Genomic DNA, 17,168 nt, shown 5'->3' on the forward strand with positions numbered 1-17,168 from the left:
TATCATGGTGTGGACGCAAAAAGTTCTCCTATCTGGGGATTAATTTCGATCTGACTGGGTCTTGGACTGCGGCTATGCAGGCAAGAAAATTTATGTTTACAAGAGCAATAGGTGCGGTTATTAACTTCTCAAGGAAATTAGGCTGTAGACCTGTCCCTGAGCTACTAGCTATTTATAAAGCCAAATGCATATCTACAGTGATATATGGGGCAGGTATTTGGGGATTTGCAGATGCTGAACTTATTCAACGTTGTGAAAATGCGCTCTGTTGCAGCATTGATGTCTGCTATCATGACAGATTTCTGGAAGTTAGAGCAAATATGTGCCTATTACATTTCTCTGGCAACATGCTATTTTCTGAGACTGCAAGATATTACTATTTAGGACCTCATTACAATGTCGGTATGAAAGGCACTGAAAGGTATTCAGATTTTCCTAACCAAAGTTGGAACCCATGTTTCCAACCCGCTCGGAAACATTTCTGACCGACCGATTATAATGGTAGGTAACCTTTCGGTCTGTCCGACTCGGTGCCGACCGGCATTCACAGACTCTGAGTCGGTGCGAGCCGAATCGTACAGCTCTATGGACCAGGTTGCCAACCGACGTCTTATGATGTCTGATTCTGAAAGCCTTTCTGAATCGGTTTGTCCAACACGGAAAGCTGTCAGAAACTGACTTTGGTGGCCTGTAGTTGGCCCGTTTCACCCAGAGCCCTCCGGTTGGGGCCCGTGGGAGTACCCATTGTACCCCTCTTTGCAAGCCTGCACAGTGTGTCAGGCACCATGGGGTGCCCGCCACAGGGTCAAAGTTTTCAGCAACCACCCCAGCACGGGCCGCCTGTCTTCAGCTGAAAGCTTAATACAAAAATCAAAATGATAATGAAGAACGTTGTTATCATTTTATTTTTTGTATTCAGCTTGCAGCTGAAGCAATGGGCAACGCTCTTTCGCCTTAGCGGAGGAGCAGCCACTGGCTATTTGTTGACACTGTCTGCTGGGTACAGTTATTCAGAATCACTAGAAACATGTATGAATGGAGCTACAGCATGTATTATCAGATCTTTATGAGCAACCAAAAGAAGTATTACTAACACAGTCAACAGTTAGCGGATGACATTTTCAAAGAAGGTGACTTTACACATTTAGCCAGAAAACATATTATTCAGTCCTCAACACTAGCTTAACCCCTTCCATGTCAGATGCGCGGAAGCCGTCCGACACATGAGTGCTCATGTGTGTCGCACTGCTCCTGCATGTCCGACGCCACGGCACACGGAATCCCTCTGGTGCGAGCACCAGAAGGATTCCATTTTCCCCCCCAACAGCCTCGGGATCTGGGGAAGCGCTTCCCCAGCTCCTGAGGCTGTATTTTAGGTTTCCCTGAAATGACAATCGGCGTGCACATCGCGCTGACGTAATTTCAGTGAAACCGAAACTGAAATGAGCCAAGCGGCTCATTTCAGTTTCACTTTCTACGTGCTCAGGGGGCTATCCAACCCTCTGAGCATGTAGAACGTCATGAAAGGTATTGTTGGAAAGGGGTGAGTCTCCCCTTTCCAATGGGACCCTTCCCTAGTGGATCCCAGCTTGGAGATTGCCACAGGAGGGTGATCTCCAAGCAGGGATCCACCAACTAGGCACAAGGGAGGAGGGAGCCTCCCCTTGGGCAAGGGCCTTTGCTCCCCCCATTTTACATTGGGTAAATTTAGTCTGTTTGCCCCCCCCCTGGGGAGCAGATGTGGGCATTAGACCCCTATCTACCCTGGGCAGAGCAGAAAGCCCACTAGATACCAGGGATGTTTTATTCCTATTTTAATTAGGGGTGGGGGTTACCCAATATGGGCATGCCAATGCCCCCACCCCCTCCACAAAACTACAGTCTTTCTGCCCTCCTGGGGCAGATGGGGCAGTTGCCACCAATGAGTCCCCCAGGGGGGCAGAAAGCCCCCTAGACTCCAGTTTATTCCCCCAATGAATTTAGGGGTGGGAGCTGCCCAAGATGGGCATGCCAATGCCTCCACCCCTACCCCCCCATGAAATTCCAGTCTTTCTGCCCCACCTGGGGGGCAGATGGGGCAGTCACCCCGAACTGCCCCCTGGGGGGGCAGAAAGCACCTTAGACACCATGGATGAATTTTTTAAAGGCCCAGAGTGGCGAATGCCCAGAATGGGCATGCAAATGCCCCCACCCTACCCCCTAAAGAAAACAAAAGACTTTCTGCCCCCTAGGAGGCAGATGGGGCAATAGCCCCTGATCTGCCCCCCGGGGGCAGAAAGCCCACTAATCACCAGGGATATATCTTTTTATATACAGAGGGATGGGGGCTACCCAGAATGGGCATGTCAATGCCCCCACCACCCAAAAAAATGCTCCAGTATTTCTGCCCCCCTGGCAGGCAGATGGGGAAATAGCCCCTTATCTGACCCCAGGGGGGCAGAAAGCACACTAGCCACTAGGGATTTTCTTTCCCATAGTTTAGGGTGGAGGCTGCCCAGAATGGGTATGCCAATGCCCCTACCCCTCCAAAAAAGATGCCTCCCACAGTAAACAGATGGGGGCAGGAGCCCCTGATCATCCCCCCAGGGGGGCAGATAGCCCACTAGGCGCGAGCGATTATGCTGGCTTTTTTATAAGTAGGGGTGGGTCTGCCCAGAATGGGCATCGCAATGCCCCCATAAGAATAGCCACAGTCTTTCTGCCCCCCCTTGGGGGCATATCAGGACAATAGCCCCGATTTCCCCCCTCAACAGGGTGGCAGAAAGCCCAATAGGCATTGACTTTTTTCCGAATGTGTGAAAAATTACATTTTTTCATCACAATTTGAGGTGTGCAGAGAATTTTGGGTAAAAGAACATTGAGGGATCCACACAAGCCATACCTCACTGGACTCCCCAGGGTGTCTAGTTTTCAGAAATGTGTGGGTTTTGTAGGTTTCCTTAGATGGCCGCGAGCCTGAGGCCAAAATCTGGTGCCCCCCTGAAAAAACAGGTAGTTTTATGATAGGGAATTTTGAAATCTCCACAGTAGGATTTGGGCCATTTCCTGTTGCAGCCACTATGCCTACAAACACAAGTGAGGCACCATTTTTATCGGGATTTCTGGGGGATCCCACAACATTGCCACACTGAAAATTGAGGACACTGTGATTTTTTTCAGGTAAATTTGAGGTTTGCTGGGGATTCTTGGTAGGGAAAGCTTGGGGGATCCACGGAAGCCATACCTCACTGGACTCCGCAAGGTGTCTACTTGTCAGAAATGTGTGGGTTTGGTTGGTTTCCCTAGATGGCCGCTAGCCGGGGGCCAAAATCCCAGGTGATTCCCCCTTGCAAAACCAGGTTGTTTTGTGATAGGTGATTTTGATGTCTCCACAATACGTTTTGGGCCATTGTCTTTTGCAGGTACTTAACCCACCTACACAAGTGAGGGATCATTTTTATTGGAAGACTTTGGGGAATGCGGGGTGTGTGGAATTTTGTGGATTCACACAGATTCCAGAACTTTCCATCACAGAGATGTGAGGAAAATGTGTTTTTGTTTACAAAGTTTGAGGTTTGGGAGGGGTTCTGAGTAAGAGAACCTGGTGAGGGCCACATAAGTCACCCCATCCCGTATTACCCTGGGTGTCAAGTTTTCAAAAATGTATAGATTTGCTAGGTTTCCCTAGGTGCTTGCAGAGCTAGGGTTCAAAATCTACAGCTAGGCACTTTGCCAAAAAAGGGTCAGTTTTCACTGTAAAAATGTGGTGTGCCCACGTTGCATTTTGGGTAATCTCCTGCGCTGGCACAAGGGTTAGCCACACAAGTGAGGTATCATTTTTTTATCAGAAGTCTTTGGGGAATGCAGGGCGGGTGGAATTTTGTGGATCCAGGCAGATTACAGAACTTTCCATCAGAAAAATGTGAGGAAAATGTGTTTTTTTACAACGTTTAAGGGTTTGCAAGGTATTCTGGGTAATAGAACCTAGTGAGAGCCACACAAGTCTCCCCATCATGGATTCCCCTGCATGTCTAGTTTAAAAAAATGTATAGGTTTGCTAGATTTCCATAGGTGTCGGCAGAGCTAAGGTTCAAAATCTACAGCTAGGCACTTTGCAAAAAACGGGTGTCCACGTTGCGTTTAGCGCAGTTTCCTGTCACGGGCACTAGGCCTACCCACACAACCGAGGTATCATTTTTATAGTAAGACTTTGGGGTGTGTAATTTTGTGGATCCACGCAGATTCCAGAAATTTCCATCACAGAAATGTGAAGCAAAGTGTTTTTTTTTACAAAGTTTGAGGTTTGCGAGTGATTCTCCAGAGGACCTGGTGAGAGCCACACAAGTCACCCTATCCTGGATTCCCCTGGGTGTCTAGTTTTAAAATATGTATAGTTTTGCTAGGTTTTCCTGGGTGCCGGCAGAGCTAGGGTTCAAAATCTAAAGCTAGGCACTTTGGTAAAAAGGGTCAGTTTTCACTGTAAAAATGTGGTGTGTCCACGTTGCGTTTTGAGCCTTTTCCTGTCATGGGCACTAGGCCTACGCACACAAGTGAGGTACCAATGTTATTTGGAGACTTAGGGTAACACAGAATTGTAGAGCAACTGTTATTACCTATTGACTTATGATGCATTACTGCCTTCCAAATATAAGACAATGGGTAAAAAATAAATCACTTTGAAAAATGTCCTATAATTCACATGCAAGAATGGGTACCCACGTGCAAATAGTTACTGTTTCTAAACTATATATTTTGTTCCCATTTCAGAAATACATAGGTGTCTTTCATACCGATTTTTCACTGTTTATATTTTCCTGAATTAATTGCTATACACCTGGTGCACAATAACAAAACCATTGCAAGACGCTGCTCAGTTATTGACTCTGGGTTCTTGGTGAACCTACAAGTCCTATATATCCCGACAACCAGAAGGGTCCTGCGGATGTAATAGTATATTACTTTAAAAAATCTGTCATATGCAGAAGAAGTTACAAGTGAAAACGTTGCCAAAAATGGCTGTTTTTTTCAACTCATTTTCAATTTGTCCTTTTTTCAACTGTTAGTTTCTATTAAAAAACCTTGAAGGATCTACACAAATGACCACTTGCTGACTTCGGGATTGTGTCTATTTTTTTAAATGTATAGCTTTCTAGGAGCCATTATGGCTTTGATACCCATTTCTGCGATCAACTTGAAGGAGAATGAAAGCACAAAAAATAGCAAAAATAGGCTATGCCCCAGTAAAATGCCAAAACTGTGTCAAAAAATGTGGTTTTCTGACAAGAGTCAGTCTATCCCTGAAAGCTTGGAAGATGGTGATTTCAGCACCACAAACCCTTTGTTGATACTATTTGCAGGGAAAAAACAGACGCTTTCATCTTCAGTAGTTTTTTTCAAATTCCCCCCACCAAAAACAAAGTTTGGCTGTATTTTGGCTAATTCCTAAGTCCCCTCCGAGGAAATCAACTAACCCTGGAAGCCTTTAAAATCCCCCTGATGTTGGGAGTAAAGGACACAAATTTGGTGTGGATACCTTATGTGGTCATAAAGTTACAGGGGCCTAAGCGCAAACTGCAATAAATAGCCAAAAAAAAAGATTAGCAGAGGAGGGGAAAGGCCTAGCAGCGAAAGTGTTAAACACATATGTTTGATAAACTGGACACCCACAACAGGCTCAATCACTGCATAACATTCCTAGAAAGACAGCTCATAAGATAGAATAATGTTAATATATTTCACGTTTTAACTGCACAGAATTCTTTACTTGTATCTAAGTATATTATTTTTCATGTGTTCTCTATTGTTCGCATGAATCTGAAAAGATTCACATTTCAAGGTATCACATTTAACTATAATTGAAGAGTAACTAACGTATGTGTTGTGAACTTCATACTGAAGATAATACCATACCATTAACTTAAGCTCATCATTGTTCACTTGTACAATTTTAAAGATTCATTTGTTTGCTAAAGATTATATCAAATCACTGTTTACGTGAAATGATGCACATCTCATCAGATTACATGTAATTATGCTTATGGAACAATGTCAATGATGTTTGTGGGCAATAGTCATGTTGTGAAAACCATGTAAAATGAAGTCATGTTTTACTTAAGTGAAATGAGCATGCAATACAAAGTAGAACAATACTTACGGATGCATTCCGGTTGCAATCCAGTCCAAGTTAAATTAGCTAAGCAATAACGAGTTGTAGAGCCCTGGACGTGATATCCCTTTTTACATTTGAAAAAGACTGTGCTTCCAACCTGCAAATGCATGGGTGAGGTGAAACTCATGATTGTTTGTTTAATACAATGACCAATTGCATTATGGCGGACATTTATTTACAAAAAGAATAATTCAAAACAAAGAATGGCACCGGGTTAAATGTATAAAGAGACATGCATATTTGCAATGCACATCGTCCCATACAAAAATACATTTTTCCACATGAGTGCATTTTAAGTGAGCAAAAATGGATTTCCAAATATAAATACCCTGCATATGGATTCATAGAAATGTTGAACATACAATGTCAGAAAACAGCAGTAGGCTTCATTTTGAAGGGTACGTTGTGGTTGGGGAGCCAAACGTGGATTTTCCCAGAAGTGGTCCAATGTGAAGGAAAGGTCACAGAGGCCCAGATGTACCTTAAGTTCAAGCAGTTGCTTGCACAACACTATGCAGCACATCAAGATGCAAATAGCAGCTCCCCTCAAATATGTGGAGGAGGCTACTGACCATGACAAGAACAGGCCAAAAGTGTGACATTTTTGAAGATCCTATTGACACTACATTGACTTCAAATGGTCACAGTATTGGTTACTGGACCATGGAAATGCACTCTATGCCGGAACCAACAACCTTCTCCTCAAACTACTACAAACCATACAGAACGCTTCAACCAGACTCACCTTTGACTTCCCCAAATGAACCAGCATCATCCCCACCTCAGAAGATCATTCCTTCTCTTACCTCGCTGCCAAGTCCTGGAACAACCTCCCCCTCCACCTCCGAACCTCCCCTCACTCGCTGACTTCAGAAAGGGACTTAAAACCTGGCTTTTCTACTAAGGCCCCCATACCTCAGTGCCTGGATACTGGGGTGATAATACTAGCTCTTGGAGTCTTGCTGGCGGCCGGAACCGCACGCCCTACCCTCTGGATGGCTTTTCCTCTGTTGGGATTATGAAGTTGGTGTCCTACAACCTTTTCGTGCCGTCCTTTCCGACACAGAAAGGTTGTCGGGAAACTGACTTTGGGGGCCCCTAGTATGGCCGCCTTGCCTGTGCGGTCTACGGTTGGGGGCCGACCGGGTACCTAGGGCCCCCCCTCTATAACTCTGCATTGTATGGCAGGCACCATGGGGAGCCAGCCACAGGGTGCTGGGAATTAAACAGCCCCATTTCTCTATAGGAGCTTGTATTACAGCTAGTTTACTGCCGTGGCACAAGCTCCCATAGAAAAAGTGAGTATGCGGCTGAACATTGTTTGTTCGCTTCGTAATCAGGTGGTAGAAACTGCCAAATGGAGGTCGTTGGGTCCCGAGCCCTTGTCGATTGGAAGCAACTCCAAATTACATCGTAATTGGCTCCTATATAACTATACGATTGGAAGAGTTTGCAAACATTAAAGTATTTACCCATTGTATGCCTGCCTTAGTGCAAAATCTTACAGGTAAAAACAATGTGACTTACTTCTGTTTGTTCATACTTAAGTTTACTATTTTTATTTATTTTATAATAAGCTGCTCTGGAAAGAACTTGAGCAAACCACACACATTAACCTTATTGAATTAATGAATTTTTCTAGTTTTCAGAGATGTGCAACTTTCCGGATTGACCCATGCATTTATACCTCTTTCCCCAAAGACTGCAAGGAGATGGAAACCGCAATAGGAAATATTGACCACCACTTAAAATTGAGAAAAACTGCAAAACAAAAGTAATTTCTTTCCACACCACCTCTTCTGAAAGCTGGAAGAAGGGAGATCTGAGCAAATCCAACCTTTTGTTGATGTCATTTGTACAAAAAACGCATACTAACTTACACAGTTAACACTGTGATGAAACCTCCTCAGCACTTAATGGGTTAAGCATTTTGTTCATGTATCATTGTGTAGTATTTTCTTGTGGTTTTGCCATCGTGTTGTTTATCACTGTACAATGAATGCAGGTCCGTGATTGTGATATTGTGTAAGGAGTGCCTGCAGATCTTCGAGACAGACTGAATTTGAAGTACAACATAAGAGCAGCCCAACATCAATACAGCATAGCACAAATCATAGAGAAAAACATCACAATGTCGATGCTTTGTTAATAAAAAAGCATTGGCAAGGCAAATAATTAAAGCGTGCACTTTCAGTTATTAGCCAGACCTACTAGCTTTCCTCTTCCTCCTCTACACAAGTGTCGATATGGAATCACCGCTCTGATAAAGGTTTATGCCTGCTAGCTAATTCACAGGAATTCATGCAAATGAGTTTCTTGCTGTGTAAATGATGCATAAAGTACACTTATTTTGTCTTTTTTCCAGGTGCAATTCTGGCCCATACCGGAAAAAACGTTGTATTGATTTGTTGATAAATAACTGTCAATGAAAGAGTCGCAAGGCATAATGAAATAGCAATATTGAGAGAAAGCGAAATACGTGTGTGGGTGCTTATGATTGTTTTAATAATACTATGTATATACACACGCGGTTTTCAAGTACTTTTAAAAATAGCGGACTCGTACAGAAATGTAACAGAATATTTATAACGGCTGGAAAACATGCATTGCTTCTCAGTATATACAAGACAGCACGATATGCTGTCTTCATAATGAAGGAAATAATTAAGAAAATAATAAACAACATGCATTTCAAATCATTTATGAATTAAAAAATATGAAAACAATTTCCGCAGTCGTTGTGAATTAAGAAACATAATTAAAATGCTAAGTGACTACCTCATAGGCTTTGGAACTGTTCTGTATTCCATAAAGTGGCGTACCGGGATCCGTGCACGCATTATGAGCTGGACCTGAAGTTTGAAATGTAAACATAAGATATTGTTACCATGGAAACTGTAAGTCAGTCAGCTTTTTAATGTTGTCTGCTCTGTGAAATATATTCTTTCAGGTTTGATGCGCCAAAGAACTTCTGCAATATACCAGAAATATATAAAGAACAGAATACACAAGCCAAAAAATATAATAAACGCTGTATAATTGTTTCCATTCCCCTTAAGTGTGTCGCAACCACTTCTTGAAAGGTCAGACTGTAAACTCTTCATATTTTGAGGTCAAGAAAAAGATATGAAAGACTGTAATTGAACATGCCATTCGAAATGTATACTATACTGCATGCCAATATATGTGTGCCAATGAACCCGAATCTAGCGTACAGAATGAACGTTACTCAGTGGCAAGTCTCACAAATATAGTAAATCAGGCAATTCACGTCCTACTTTACTGACGGCTTTCACACAAAGCCATATTTTAACACTTCCATGTCAAGCTCTACCAGGCTGAACTTTTGGTAAGCCATTTAAAAGGCTATGGTTTCATATTTGTTCGTATATAAAATTGTAAGTGAAATTGTTTTAAATAATAATAATATCTGATCCACAAATATTGGCGAAGGTCTTGTCAAAATCGGGCCAACATAAAATCTGATATTGTGAATTTGTTAAAAAATAAACATTTTAGGAATTAAATGGCCTGATAAATAGGGAAGGCCCTAGAAGAACTGGATATATTGTTCTCTACATAGTGGTCAATCACCCATACCCAAGACTTCCTAGCTGCCATTTTGTGCATGTCAGCATACATAAGAGAAGCTGAATTTTGAAGTATGTGTATAGTGCCACAGACATAATAGAAATTGTATCTTCAGTTTGTCAGAGTAGTAGTTCTATTATATCTACGGACCTAAAGACATAATAGCAGGAATAGCTTCAGTGATGACACAGCTAGTCCTTGTATTGTATTTTTGTTAATATAAAAATAATACTATGACTGTTCTCTGCACTGCAGAAAATACACCTGTCGTTCAGGAGCTATTGGGTGGTGGGGCTGTGCTGGGCATAACAATATATTTATTCACTCAATAAACAATGGTTACAAGTCAGTTATATTTAGGGAAACCGTATTTAGGTTTGTTATAAAATCCCTAAGTTAAGCTCCACAAACATTAGACTTTCTACAGTTATCTCTTAATTTTATTGTTCATGCACCACTTACACACATATTCCTGCCAAACACACCTTACATTGCATAACCATAACAAATTCATAACTAAGGGCCTGATTATGACCATAGCATTCTGATGGTCCACCACAAGCATCAGCGGTCTGAATGCCCTATCACAAGTTGGTCAGTTGGACAACCATAGGACCATTGCAAATGCCAGGGATCAGAGATCCCTGGCTGCGTTGCGGCGGCGCTGCATCACTGCCAAGCATATTACAAGTTTCCCCACTGCCACAGTTCTCATGGCAGTGAGCCGGCCATTAAAACTGTGGTGGAGAGAAAGTAAAGGAGGTCCTACAGGACCCCCTGTTGCCTCAGGGCCATGGTTTGCATGCAGGGGGGCACATGCTGTGACCCCCTGTGGGCATGCACCACTGTTTCTACATGGCATTGTACGCAGACCTCATGCTGTACAGGAACTGCCTTTGGCGGTCCTATTGCAGTGCTCTTTTTCAGAGACACCACTGTGCGACTGCCAAAGAAACACCCGCCAGACACGAGAAAACAGGTATTGTGGCAGATGGTGCTCACACAGCTTTGGCGGTGAGGGAGCAGGGCAGCAGCCTGATGGCCCGGCTCCCACACCGCCTAAGCTGTATTCGTGCCCTGAGACTTATCTCTTGAAATGATCATTTATGCACTGCTTTCATATTGCTGTAAGGCATACTTATCACTCGCATTTAGACTTACACACCACCTTTTAATTAAAACAACTTACAGACTTCTGTACACAGTCTTATCACCTCACTCGCCACATTATATTAGCTATTACTCTCCCATTCTCCATGCACTACCTATACCCTTGGGTAATACCTAAGTAATAGGCTTTGAATTCATTGTAGTGAGTACAACACTTATGACATGGAAAATGATATTATTAGCCAGAACACAGTGCATGGTAGAGTGGCGAGTTCTATCTAATGTAGTGTGGTGTACAGTGGAGTGTGGTAGAGTGTGGTAGAGCGGAGTGGTGTAAACTGAATTAGCATACACTGGGTTGGGTACACTAGAATGTTAGACAGTGGTGTGACCTAAAATGTAGTGGTGTACTTTGGGTGCATGTAAAGTGGAGTGTGGTAGAGTATAGTGTGGTAAACTTAAATTGTGTAATATGGAGTAGCGTATATTGGAGTGTGTTATAGTGCAGTGGTGCAGAGCTGTATACTGTAGACTACAGTGGGGTAGAGTGTAATACAGTTCAGTGCAATAGCATATAGTGGAGTAGCATAAACTATAGTGAGATTGGGTGAATTACCATAGAATATAGTAGTGCTTACTGTAATAAAGTTGAGGTTAGTGGCGCTATGTGTTTAAATGTAGAGTGAAGTGCTATATAGTGGAGTAGCACACAGTACAAAGCCGTCCAACTCAATTGCGTTAATTATACAAGCATACAGTGTAGTCATGTACAGTGAAGTATGGTTTAGTTGAGGGGTGCAGAATGTACTTGTGCAAAGTGAAATAGCATACAATTGATTGTGGTAAAGTGCTGTGGCATATTGTGTATTTCAGTAAAATGCAGTGGCATGGAGTGTAGTAACATTGAGTTGTGAGCACTGCACTTTAGGGGCATCCACTAAACTGGCATACACAAAAGTGTAACAGGATACAGTGGTGAAAAGTATAATAGTTTAGAGTATAGCGGTGTACATTGCTTTGGTATGCAGTCCAGTTGGACTGAGTAGAGTGGAGTAACATACAATGTATTGGGGTATACTGTAGTGTTGTAAGGTGGAGTAGCATAATGCAAATTCCGCACAGTACAGCGGCATAAACTAAAGTGTTTGAAAGTGGAGGGAGATAAAAAGGAGGGTCGAAATAACAAGAAATGTAGCGTTAAAGTGTGTGCAAAGATGGAAATGTTTTCCACAAAATATGTAACTGCTGTGGGGATCCCAAAAGGCGCTTACATTCAATGGATGTTGCTTAATTTACTTCAAGGTGTGTATTGCGAAATCTCTCATTTGGATTTGATGAAAACCTGGCCGGATAAGATATTACGGTGTGCAGAAGCTTTTTTGGGTAGTGCAAGTAAGTAGTGTGACATTTTTCTAACTTATAATTTATTTAAAGGTTGTGAGATCCCTTTGCGTGGTATATTTTCAAAAAATTGGTGTATTTCGCTGTACTAACACTGTACATAGTGATTCCAAATCATTATCTGATTGGCTAATGACTACCTTCACAAAAGTTTAAGGCCGGCATGCTGTTTTTAGGTGTACTTTTCCTGTGTTCTGCGTTACACCTTCAAATATAGGTAAGTAATTGGTTGGTTTTTTTTTCTCTTCCTATCAACACTTTACTAAAGTGGGAAAAGCTTTTGCTAAATATTTATGTTTCTTTATGTTCTTTTTGTATAAATATGTACTTGAGCTGTACTAACATAGTCCTACCAAATTATTTTGTAAGATTACCATTATTTCTAAATGTCTCCATATTTTTGAAGCATTGTACAGGCAACAGCATTTTATTTTAAGTAGCGCTGTAATTTTTAGTTATTAATCCGCTACTCTGTACCCTTTTTTCAGCATATTTAAATATGTTGAAATTGGACAATACACTTCAGCGTACTATATTTGCAAAATATTGGGCCACATGTATGAGTGCCAGGTTTAGCAACTCGCAAAATTGTGCTTTATAGTGGCTCACAATTTGTGAGTAGCAAAACATGATGTAAAACACTGTCTCCTACACTGTTTGCGATTTTCAAAAGGATTGCAAGGGACATGCCACATTAATATTTATGAGGCATGTCGCAATTTGCGATCAATTGGGAATGGCTGGCACTTACAGGGACGGTGGCCTGCTGGGGTCAGCAGACCACCGTGTCTGCTTTTTAAATAAAGCAGGTTGTTTTTAAATGCAGCCCATTTACCTTAAAGGAAGACGGGATGCATTTAAAAAATTAAACGTTTTCTTTTCATTTTTTTGCAGTGGGCAATGTTACGTGGGACCAGTGCCTGCTCTGAAACAAATTTGACGACCCATTTACAAAGGGTAAGGGACCTCTTCCAGTTTGTGAATGGCTTACAACCAATTTTAAATTGGAGTAATCTGCAAATGTATTGTGACCGCATTTACGGTTGCATAACATTCATACATACCAGTGCGATTCACCCTTTACATGCCTCTTCCTATTAGAAACCCGCAAACTCTATTTTGTGAGGCAGTAATAGGTTGCCGACTTGCAAAATAGGGCTGGTACATAGGAAACTGAATTTTACTAGTCACAAATGGCCCATCATGTGTCATACATCTAGCCCATAGTGTTTTTCTAAAGTGACACATTTGTTTTGGTACCATTATATTTTTGCGGTACTCTATTATTAAAAAAAATATATCTATATAAACCTATAAATATTTCTCACTACCTACTACCACTTTAATAAAGTGGTACTAGGCATTGGAAAAATTGCCAAAACCAATACTTAACTAAATTCTAAGGCGTAACGCAAATGACAGGGATACTTGAAGTGAAAACAACATGGCTACCTTTAACTTTAGCAAAGCCAGTAATTAGCCAATTAGTTAGTGACTTGTCATCACTAAATACCTCAGGAGTACAGCAGTACTGCCAAAGCCACAGTTATAGCTTAAAACACTTAAAACATATGAAATACTTGACCCTAATCTTTTTTTACTGTGGCGAGCTGGCCCTCTCATAGGAAAAACCCAGGTTATCCTATAACAACTTGGAAAGCTTAATTTCTGTTTGGGAACAGCTAGGACTCATTTTATTAGTAATTTATATTCCAACTTAATGTTCAAGTCAGATCATATATGACTATTTTGAAAATGACACTTTAGGAAATGTGTAATTTTCCTGCCTAAGCCAAATGTGCCTTTCTTTCATTGTTTATTGTCACCCAGAAGTTGAGTGGTTCCTTGATTCTGTTTGAAGAGCTGAAAGAAAGCAAGAAAAGTTGACCTTCCGATGGCAGGATGACCGTCTGAGCTGTACCCAGGAACTTAAGTTATTTCAAAGGGTGCTCACATTTTGGCCTGTCTCCTCTACTGACATGCTAGCCAGCAAGGCACAACTCCCTGTGGGAGGGAAGATGCCTTCTGAACTGGTTTGGAGTAACAAAAGGGAGGGTTTTCCCATAGCCACAAATCATGTTAGGCATAGTAAGCTCTGCTCAGGTGAAGAAAGGTCTAGCCATGTTGGTTTTAGGTAGAGAGGGACACTGTGGAATAATAGAAAAACACAAAGGAGGTGATGCAGGGATCTTTTACCCCATTTCATTAGTGAGTGGTATTGAGTCTCTCACCCACTGACTGGCACTGGGCAAAAACCGTGGTGCCCTCCTAAGATTACTTCTGGATCGGTAGAAGTACAGAAGAGAGCTGGGACTGTTATCTGTCACCTGAGAAGAGCCTCGAATACTGGACCTGGTCTCCCTCTTGAATAACTAGGACAAAGAAGAGGACTCCAAGGTTTGTAAGGCTTACGTCCTCTTTGGGCTACAGGGACACAACAATCTCCAAGATGCCTTTTTTCCTGCATTCCCATCAGAACACTCCCAATTGTACCTGCACAGGAACCTTTGACCAGCCTTTTCTGGAGTGAGTCTTGACCCCCAAGTGCTGTTCCAAAGGTCCTGGACCCTTGGATTGAGTCAAAGTGATCTTCTCCTGAAGAGTCTGCAATTTGGCACTTAAAAAAATGTTGACAGGTTTTTGATCTAAGAACCAACCAAGCTGCTAAGCCAATGCACCAAAGGTGTATCTCCACTATGCCAGAGACTCAGGTTGTTTACACTCTGTTCTTTTTTGCATCAGCAAATACGATTCAGTGGGAGAAGATCTTGAGAATGGTGGATCCCTCTTCTTCTACATCCTGCAGTCTTGCCCCATTGGAAAAATCCAAGCTCCAAAAGAGTGACTTAATCCAAAGGTAGAAATCTTCTGCGGGGGACGACACAAAAAGTATCATATAGGGGAGGGACCTGCCCTGGACACAAGATTTAAATTTCTCACACTTAGAGCTTTCCCACCAAAAGGCAACGGCTTCACCGAGACCTCACCTAGTGGCTTTATGATGAAGTAGAGACTTACAGCCAGAGCCTGCTGCCATGTCTTATTGAGGATGTTTGACTTCCATTCCAGTCCAAAGGTAAAACATTTCCCCAGAACAAACCCGGCCACTGTATCAGAGCCACGCTCCATTGTGCTCAGCCTTAATGTTTGACTTAATCCTAGTCTAGTTCAACCAGATGACTGCTGTTGGAGCAAAACACTTTTTAGTGTTGGTCTGAAGCTAAGAAAAAATTAACTCCAGGTCAACTGATTGCATTTTTTTGACATTTTTATTTATTTACAGGTATTCTAGTTTTTCAAATTGGTTTGGGATTTTGCATTGTGTTGTGTATTCACTTTATCACTGTTTAAGTACTGCATACTTTACATATTGCCTCAAAGCTTAGCCCAGTTGCTTTGCACCAAGCTACCTAAAGGCTAAGCAGAGGTTGTGGTTAAGGACTTTTGTGGTTCACTCTGACAAGAAATTGTGATTATTATTTGTGGTGGGTATGCATTCCCGGCTTTCACTTGTTTTTTACATACTCGGGTCAATACTGTTGTATTAGTTTGCGCCATGAACAACTTGTGTGCTGATTATGCATTCTGTATTTTATTCAGCCTTGAAAAAGTCACGGGCTAATCCCCTTGCTGGCGACGAAACTCATGTCGACTTGTAACCTGTATGGCATTTACCCTGTGTTATATACAGAAAACCAAGGAACAAGAAGAAGAAATAAGAACAAAAGAAACACATTCTAATACTTGTTATACTTTCTTGACTTACTGTGGCTACAGCCATCATACCCTGATACGAGATGTTTGCTGGGGCTATTGTTTTTTTGTAAGGTAGCAAGTGGTTCTGGCAACCACTGAACATGACAACCCTGATCCCCCAGGAATCATGGTAACATATCTAACAGCCTTTTGCTCAGTCACCTGTGCGCTCTTACTCTCATAGAAATATACAAGGAATATACAGTGGGACATTTTCAACATTTATTTAACCAACATGATTCTTGTAAAACAATATATGTGCTCGATGATCAATAGACAGCAGCTGTGATGATCAAAAGATAGCAGCAGATGAAAATGATAAGGAGTATAAGGACAGTGAACTGAATAAAAATTTCCACCATTGTCCGAAAAAAACTGTATATATGCAAACATATAAAAATATGAAACTCTGGCATACCTCTGCGTTGCTGTCCCTTACTTAAGCATCTAGGGTGTGCGTGTGTGTTCTGACAAGAATCCGCATACTGGGTGATACAAACCTTTTTACCTGAAGGAAAAGAATGTAAGTTCCCATCGTGGTCACGAGCTGGACACCCCTCGCAGAGATGTCAGCAAGCTGCAGGGCCAAAGCCTCAGTGTGTAGAGACTTTGCAAATGACAGCAATGTGTTCCTCTGTCAACTCCTGGAAATGGATGTTCATTTATAACAAAAGGCATCCTTGCCTTGGGCCGAGATTATGATTGTTTGTGTGTTGTAGATAGGTATGTCACCATATGTATGAAAACAAAAAGGCACACTTGCACTACATTTGTATAAACCTTGTACACAGTGTCAAGGTTGTATGATACTGTTCTTGTGAAGCAGATTCTGTAAGCAAGTACAGTTTCCAAGAAACGAATCCACATTGTCACATTTGCAAAATTTGCGGCAAAGGTAATTGTGTGAAAGTTAAGGCAACCTTAGGAAGAAACCTGTGTCCATGTAAAAATGACATTGTTTCCCTCCAGGCCTAACTGGAACACATGACACCCACTTCTAGAACGTGAGTCGACTCAACTAGCAAATCCTATTGCTAGAAAATGCAGCAGTAAAAGGAAATCTAAAAACTAGATTTCTTAAGATCAAGCTAAAAGGATGTTTAAAAGGCAATCATGGATTCAGCCCAAAGCACAAAGAAAGCCAATTAAAAACAGCCAGTTT

At 41.9% G+C, this 17,168-nt stretch overlaps 1 protein-coding gene across 1 annotated transcript in view; it reads right to left on the bottom strand.

The window, feature by feature from the left end:
- CSMD1 (CUB and Sushi multiple domains 1) overlaps positions 1-17,168 on the bottom strand; it is a 2,626,220-nt gene that overhangs the window by 186,161 nt on the left and 2,422,891 nt on the right. Inside the window, exons 56-57 of the mRNA XM_085610820.1 lie at positions 8,927-9,000; positions 6,134-6,245 (exon numbers count right to left, since the gene is read on the bottom strand). Coding sequence (XP_085466946.1) covers positions 6,134-6,245; positions 8,927-9,000 — 186 coding nt within the window. The remainder of the gene's footprint in view (positions 1-6,133; positions 6,246-8,926; positions 9,001-17,168) is intronic.

Source organism: Triturus cristatus, chromosome 6, assembly GCF_964204655.1.
Source record: "Triturus cristatus chromosome 6, aTriCri1.1, whole genome shotgun sequence".
In the NCBI taxonomy this organism is placed as follows: domain Eukaryota; kingdom Metazoa; phylum Chordata; class Amphibia; order Caudata; family Salamandridae; genus Triturus; species Triturus cristatus.